This window comes from Nematolebias whitei, chromosome 8, assembly GCF_014905685.2.
Source record: "Nematolebias whitei isolate Nwh7 chromosome 8, NemWhi1, whole genome shotgun sequence".
NCBI classification, from domain to species: domain Eukaryota; kingdom Metazoa; phylum Chordata; class Actinopteri; order Cyprinodontiformes; family Rivulidae; genus Nematolebias; species Nematolebias whitei.
Window position 1 is genome coordinate 34,054,344 of NC_056505.1, and position 8,322 is coordinate 34,062,665.

At 39.7% G+C, this 8,322-nt stretch overlaps 1 protein-coding gene across 1 annotated transcript in view; it reads right to left on the bottom strand.

Annotated features, from left to right (window-relative positions):
• Positions 1–1,697, bottom strand: part of cdca2 (cell division cycle associated 2) — a 28,147-nt gene extending 26,450 nt beyond the window's left edge. Inside the window, exon 1 of the mRNA XM_037680718.1 lies at positions 1,526–1,697. Coding sequence (XP_037536646.1) covers positions 1,526–1,697 — 172 coding nt within the window. The remainder of the gene's footprint in view (positions 1–1,525) is intronic.
• Positions 1,698–8,322: the final 6,625 nt, after the last annotated feature.

Consider the following 8,322-nt stretch of genomic DNA (forward strand, 5'->3'; position numbering starts at 1 on the left):
AAAAAAGAAACGTTTCGCCCCTCATCCAAGAGGCTTCGTCAGTCTGAGGCCTAGCCATCTGGTATTACCCAGAAGCCACCCTGACTCTTGTGTTTCAAGCCTGCCTCAGATACCCCTGAAGTCTGGCCTTTTCACTAATGGTTTCAAAAACACAAAGTTTGTTTTCTCAGTCATCCAGGTATATAACAACAAAAAAGGTTGAATCATGTCATCTGGACTTCGATGGCTAGGCCTCAGACTGACGAAGCCTCTTGGATGAGGGGCGAAACGTTTCTTTTTAACAAAAAAACGAAGTCCAGATGACATGATTCAACCTTTTTTGTTGTTATATACCTGGATGACTGAGAAAACAAACTTTGTGTTACAATTGAATAGTTTTCATTTGATACTATTTCTATCTTAACGTGATTCTTGACCTGCCATTGTGTATCTGTTCCTCTTAAACCCAGCTGGTTGAAGCAGATGACCATTTGTCCTGAGCCTGGTTCTGTTAAAGGTTTCTTCCTCATGAGGGAGTTGTTCCGTTCCACTGTCGCCTTCATTCTTGCTCAAGATGAGAGTATGTAATGGAGTTAAACTCAAAGCAGTCTGCTCCTCAGATAAATAATGTTATTAACTTACTTTTAATAAAATGAATGTTTCTGTTCAGTCCCCTGAGATGACTTCTGTTGTGACTTGGCGCTATATAAATAAATTGAACTGAATTTATGGAACAGATGTGGATTGGCAGGCCTAAGACTGATGAAGTCTTTTGGATGAAAGATGAAATGTTTCTCCCTAAAGAAACTTGTCCAGATGACATCATTTAACCTTTTTATGTGATAATGGATGGACGAAATTAACTACCGGTAAGTGACCTCATAAAAGTGACAATGTTTGTGCTTTTGATGATATGGCAGTGAGTTACAACTATCACAACTACTTCCAAGCATTATAGTATGTATATAGCAAACATAATTTATTAATTCATATGTGGTTTTTCATACTCTTTTTTGCAGTTTTAACAATTGTCTAACTTCATTTATATTTCAGACCACTACCTCATGGCCAGTTAAAACAAGTTTCTATTGTTCTAGGATATTGTTCAAGAGTATTTTTTTTTTTTTTTTTTTAGCCTTTATTTATCCAGGTTAGTCTCATTGAGCCAAGATAACTCATTTTCAAGAGAGACCTGTTTAGGGAGCACATGGTGGGGTTAAGGGCCTTGCTCATGGGCCCAGAGTGGGGCGAATGAGGGTGGGGGCAAGTGTGAGTGTTTCACCTACCCCACCCACAATTTTGATGTTGTCGGGGCCGGGGCATGAACCGGCGATCTTCGGATCACAGGCCCACCTCTCTAACCTCTGCGCCACCACTCCCCAAGTATGTTTTTCAATAAAATAAGATTGGAAAATTGAAGGTGCATTGTGACCTTATAACACCTGACAGTGTCGCTTATAAAAACAAAATCAGAATCGGCAGGTCAGACTTTTTAGAGATCGGTGATCGGCCAGAAACCTGCAGTCGGCGCACCCCTACTTCTTACCTTTACATGTTGATGATGGGGTAAAACTTTTGATGGAGATGCCAAACTGACTTGGGGTGAGCTCAGAAAAATTAAGGTATACTGAGGTTTCATTTAATACACAATCTTCTGACTGGGACATTTTCTCCTCCTGATCTTCAGGGCCAGGGGCGATGGGCTCGACAGCAGCCATCTGTCTCGAAATAAACAATAATGTGACAAATAGTTTAAAAAGCACGTGAACCAAAGAGGGAGTTGCAGAGTATTTGTTCTAAAGACTGTGGCTTTTAAACAAAAGTAATTTAACAATTGTACACAGCATCTTAAAAGTCCAAAGAAACAGGACATTCATTCATTAGTTCTCATCTGCTCACACAGACTCATGTTCGTGCTGCTGTTCGCCGTGTTGTTTTTGTACTATTACCAATGGTACAATCAATAGTGCTTAATGCATTTCTTTGTTCATATCTTATTACTGGTTTTTCTTTACAATATATACTTTGCTGAACGTAACTGGGACCCTGTGTACACACTTTCGTTTTACTACATACATGTGGTGCGAGCGACAGCGCGGTCCAAAGTTAGCAGAATGCTAACAAAACACGAGAGGCTAGCAGAAGTTAAACAGTCAGTATGTTAAGGAGTTCTAATGTTTTACTAACACGATGTTACTGTGGTAGCTACGGGAAAATGTCGGCATGCAATTAATTACTGTCGAGAAACTAAGAAAAATGATTCATCATAGGCATAGCCGTTGATTTAAAAAAAAAATGGCTCTTGGTTATTGATTCCCAACCCCAGAGGTTAGCTAACAAGTGTTAAAAATAGGTAAATGAAAACAAGTCTTAGTCTTACCTTTTATATTTAGGTTAAAACGTGTGTAAAAGCGATTAAAAAAGCGACTTATATTTGCACATACGTTCAAATAAAATACAAAACTAATGTTAAAAACAACTGAAGCAGAAAGAGAATTTCAAATCCCCCTCCACACTTACGCTAAGAGCCGTGCTATGGATCACTCCGCCGAGTAGCCAAATATGCTCCTAACCATCACATTAAAAAATGAAAAGAACACATTTAATAACATCCTCATATACTCTTGTTTTAATTTTAAAACGGGAACGATGTTAAAAACAATTGTTATAATATCTAAAACCTTTATAGGTCAGAGGATCTAACTTCTACGTTTTTAACGTCATCAAAAGGACCGGAACTTGTTTCGTTTGAATCAACCAATGAAAGATCGAGCTTTGGTACCACGTGACAAAAACGGAAGATCAACATTTTTGGTTTACAAAACTAAGTGTTTTTTTAGGTGCTAAATTAGATTTAAATGTCAATCCCATCTTTCAGAAGCATAATCTGTCATTTTGTGGTTACAAGAAACAAGGAGAAGGGAAACTTTTGAAGAGATGGAACTGAAGTGAGTCCAGCCCACTCTGCTCCATGCCTCCATCTGCTGCTGGTTGTTCTGCACATTATGGAAAATAGGTGAACTGATAAAAAAAAAAGATAAAGCTGCACCAATGTGGCATTCAGGAAAAATATTAAACATGCTATTTACTGCAAAATTACTCAAGTTAAAATTACTGTCCCTCTGGAAAAATGTATTTGGAGTGGACAGTGTGCTATGACTTGTTTTTTCTAATTCTTGTACTTGAATTTATTTATTTATTCTACTTTATTTCAAATAAAATTCCCTATAGAAATTGGATCTCTTCAATTACTGTACTACAAAAACATTGTTCGGTTTAAAAAACCTTTAGCATTTTAGCTCTATTTTTGTCTTCTTAAGTAACTTAGTTGTTGTTCTGCCTCATTAACTTATAACTACTGTATTTTGCACTTTAAGCTTTTGTTCACCATTTTGCAATTCAATATATTTAGCTACCATTATGCTACTTTTAGCCTTTAGCTATCCTTCTGCTTCTTTTAACTACTGTTCTGCCTCATTTAGCTTCAGCTTACCATTTAGCTACTTTTGTTTTATTTTCATTCATTCATTCAACCTTTATTTAGACAGGTAAATCCCATTGAGCCTTGAGGACTCAATTACAAGAGACCTGATTTCATCAAAGAATGATGACAACAGGGGCAGCACAGTGGCACAACTGGTAGAGCTGCTGCCCAGTGTTGCCAGGTGAGAAATGTAAAATTATCGTATTAGAGACATAAAATTATTGTATTTTGAGGGAAATTATCATACACCCGTCATAATCAAAAGAACACATCTATTTATGCACTATAGTAGTGATGGGTCCGCTTCCAGATCGGCTCTGCTTCTTCTCCTTTTCTTTTCTTACCTCATGGAGCGGGCGCAGCGGACTATTCAGCCAATCATGGCTGTTGTTCTGAGGCAAACGCAAACACGTCACTCGTAGGTAACATTTAGAAAAGCACGATTGGCTGGAATTTCCAGGCAATCGTGCATCTGTTTGTGGACACAGATGCCTTCAGGGTTCACAAAGAATCTCCGACAGACAGTTGCGAGAGGCTGATGACAATCGATTACAACCACACATTCATGGAATGGTCAAATTATCGTATATTTGTCCTTTTTTGGGATTATTGATCGTACAGAGGGCAAAATTGTCGTACAAATACGATAATTATCGTACACCTGGCAACATTGCTGATGCCTCTCAGCGAGCAGGTCCTTGGTTCAAACCCCGGTCCAGGGGCCTTTCTGGGTGGAGTTTGCATGTTCTCTCCGTGCATGCGTGGGTTTTCCCCGAGTACTCTGGTTTCCTCCCACTGACCAAAAACATGCATGTTAGGCTGATTGGTAACTCTAAAATTGTCCCTAGGTGTGAGTGAGAGAGTGAATGGTTGTTTGTCTCATTTGTCTCTATGTGGCCCTGTGATGGACTTGCGACCCGTCCAGGGTGTACCCCGCCCCTTGCACAGTGATTGCTGGACATGGGCACCAGCGACCCCCGTGATCCAAAATGGAATAAGCGGGTAAAGATAATGGATGGATGGATGATGACAACAATGGACAACAGTAACAACAATAAACAGTTGTAAAAAGTCATCCTTTTTTTTTTTTTTACAAATAGGAAGGCTAAAAAAAAAAAAGAAAAGTAAAAAGAAAAGAAAAGTAACAAAAAAAACAGCTAGATTCTAAGGCGAATGTAAAAAAACTAAAAACAGGAACATGTCTGCATTGGTCCCTGCCAGGAGTCCAACAGATTCTTAAAGCCACTTAGAGAGGTCAAGGTCGAGAGCTTCACATCTTTTTGTAAGATATTCCAAGAAACAGGAGCAGAGTAGGAGAAGGCCCTTTTGCCTAGTTCAGTCCGCACTGAGGGAACACTGCAGGTAATAATGTCCTGAGAGCGCACGCTGTAGCTGCACTCACGCAGAGACATGAAGGAGGAGATGTATGAAGGCAGCAAACCAAAAAGTGATTTAAAGATGAAAATGTACCAGTGAGAGAGTCTGTGTGAAGTTAATGATGTCCAGTTAACCAATGAATACAGGGTGCAGTGGTGGGTACGATAATCACAGCCAGTTATGAATCTTGGTGCACCATGATAGACAGCATCCAACAACTGCAGGGTTCTTGTAGGAGCGTTCATGTAAATAATGTCACCGTAATCAATGAAGGGAAGGAAAGTCACAGATACAAGGCGTTTCCTAGCATTCAGGGTTAGACAGGATCTGTTTCTGAAAAAGAAACCCAGTTTAACTTTCAGTTTCTTTATCAAGTTTTCCACATGGCGCTTAAAAGAGAGATGCGAGTCGACCAAGATACCCAAATATTTATAGGAATCAACAAACTCAATGGGGACACCATTTGAGTATGATATCAGAGGAAGAACTGCTGGGACCAACTTCCTATTTGAAAAAAGCATCCTGTCTGGATGTAGTTGAATGCAGATTTCAAAAGCTGGAAAGCCTTATCAACAGTTTTAGCTCAACAATAAACAACTGTGTCATTAGCATAGAAAAGTATGGATGCATCAGGGATGTTTTTACCTACATTATGTATGTAGATTGTAAAGAGGGTGGGTCCTAAGACTGAGCCTTGTGGTACACCATTGTTGACTGTTAAATAACTGGAGGAAGTACCATTATGTTGAACACTTTGCCTCCCGTCTGAGAGATAGTTAGAGAACCAACCAATGGTGTGATCTGAGAAACTGATTTCTGAGAGCTTATGACAAAATATGTTATTATCCACCGTGTCAAAAGCTTTAGACAGGTCTAAGAAAAGTGCAGCACAATAATCCTTAGCATCCAGTGCTTCAACAATGTCATTAAGAGCCTTCAGTGAAGCAGTCTTTGTGCTGTGTTGTTTCCTGAAACTAGATTGATGGGGAGGTAAGATGTTAAATGATTCCAGGTAATTTTTGATTTGAGAGTTTATCAGTTTTTCTAGAACCTTGGCTAAAATGCAGAGTTTTGCGATTGGCCGTAAAATAAATAGATTGGCCTTGATGCCATTCTTACGTGTCAGCATGGAGAAGCTCCCAGTGCCTTCCACCATGGCGTCTAGATGCCGGCCAGCCAGGTGAACCTGACGGCCAAACCCTCGTCAAACAAAACCATTAAACTATTAAACTAACAAAACCCACAATTAAATAACTATCCATCCATCAATCCATCCATTTTCTTCCGCTTATCCGGGGTTCGGTTCACAGGGGTAGCAGCCTAAGTAGGGAGGCCCAGACTTCCCTCTCCCCAGCCACTTGGTCCAGCTCCTCCGGGGGAATCCCGAGGTGTTCCCAGGCCAGCCGAGAAACATAGTCCCTCCAGCGTGTCCTGGGTCTTCCTCTGGGCCTCCTTCCGGTTGGACGTGTCTGAAACACCTCACCAGGGAGGCGTCCAGAAGGCATCCTAAACAGATGCCCGAGCCACCTCAACTGGCTCCTCTCGACGTGGAGAAGCAGCGGCTCTACTCTGAATCTCTCCCGGATGATCGAGCTTCTCACCTTATCTCTAAGGGAGAACCCAGACACCCTGTGGAGAAAACTCATTTTGGCCGCTTGTATCCGAGATCTCGTTCTTTCGGTCACAACCCAAAGTTCATGACCATAGATGAGGGTAGGAACATAGATCAAAAGATAAATTGAGAGCTTCGCCTTTTGACTCAGCTCTCTCTTCACCACGACAGACCTGTACAGCGCCCGCTTCACTGCAGACGATGCACCTATCCACCTATTGATCTCACGCTCCATTTTTTCCTCATTCGTGAACAAGACCCCGAGATACTTGAACTCCTCCACTTGGGGCAGGACCTCCTCCCTGACATGGAGAGGGCACTCTACCCTTTTCCGGCTCAAGACCATGGCCTCGGACTTGGAGGAACTGATCCTGATCCCGGCCACGTCGCATTTGGCTGTGAACCGCTCCAGGGAAAGCTGTAGATCACGATCTGATGAAGCCAATAGGACTACATCATCTGCAAAAAGCAGAGACGCAATCCTAAGGCCACCAAAACAGATCCCCTCAACACCTTGGCTGCACCTAGAAATTCTGTCCATAAAAGTTAAGAACAGAATCAGTGACAAAGGGCAACCTTGGCGGAGTCCTACTCTCACCGGGAACAAGTGAACATTAAATTGAAGGGAACATTAAATAACTAATATAACAATAAACACCCAGTAAAATAAGTAGAAAAGGGACAGAAAATAGCTTGAAAAGTCTACTTTCACCCTTTCCGCTCCTCTGCTCTTCCACTCACACTCCTCGAAGAAGAAGGTCACCACCAATGCAAAGAGAGATTATTGGAGAGGTTTTTGTAATTCAGTAGGGAGGGTAACCGACATTTCTAAGGTTTGGATAATAATTAAAAGGATGAATGGGATTAAAAAATTGAGTGGATATCCAATACTAAATGATGGAGATTTAACAGCAGTGAAAGACAGAGAAAAGGCAGAAATGTTGGTAAATACTTTTGTTAAAATTCATGGTTCTGAAAATATTAGTGAAGAAGGGAAAAAAAGAAGAGAAAATACAATTTTAGAAAACAAAGAGGTATCGGACCAAATATAAGACACGAATGATTCATTGAACATGCTGTTTACAATAACAGCTGAATAGGGCACTTAAAAAAATATAAAATGTCAGCTCCAGGAAAAGATCAGGTTTGTTATGCGATGGTAAGTAATTTAAGTAGATCATCTAAAAATATTCTATTAGAATTATATAACAGAGTATGGGAGGATGGGGAAATTCCAAACAGTTGGAAGGAAGCAGTGATTATACCAATTAGAAAACCAGGGAAAGATGAGTCAAAACCATAAAATTATAGAACTATAGCATTAACATCCAACATATGTAAAATAATGGACAATATGATAAATGAAAGATTAATATATTATATGGAAAATAAAGGACTTATGCCAAAGTATCAGAGTGGTTTCAGGAGAGGGAGAAGTACAATGGACCCAGTTTTATGTTTAGAGCATGAAATTAGTATGGTATGGTATGGTATGGTATGTTATATAGTTTATTAATTTAAAAAAAGTACTAAACAATTCCATAACAATATAAAAAAAGATACAAGAGATTTAAAATGAAAGGCAGCAGAAAGAAGAAAAAATCTTATTATATCTGCCCCTTTTCTCAAACAATTATTTCAGACATAATAATTTTCAAGTAACAGAACAAAATGAATAACTCTTTCTAATGTTTCTAATTCTAATACAAAACACACACTAAGCTACTTCATATATTTTTTTTAACAATTCAGCTTTGATCTTTTTCTTAAATGTACACATTGACTTGGCATTTTTCACATCACTCTCTAGAACATTCCACAATCCAACTCCTTGGATTGAGGTAGACCTTCCCTTCAGACTAGTTCTGAA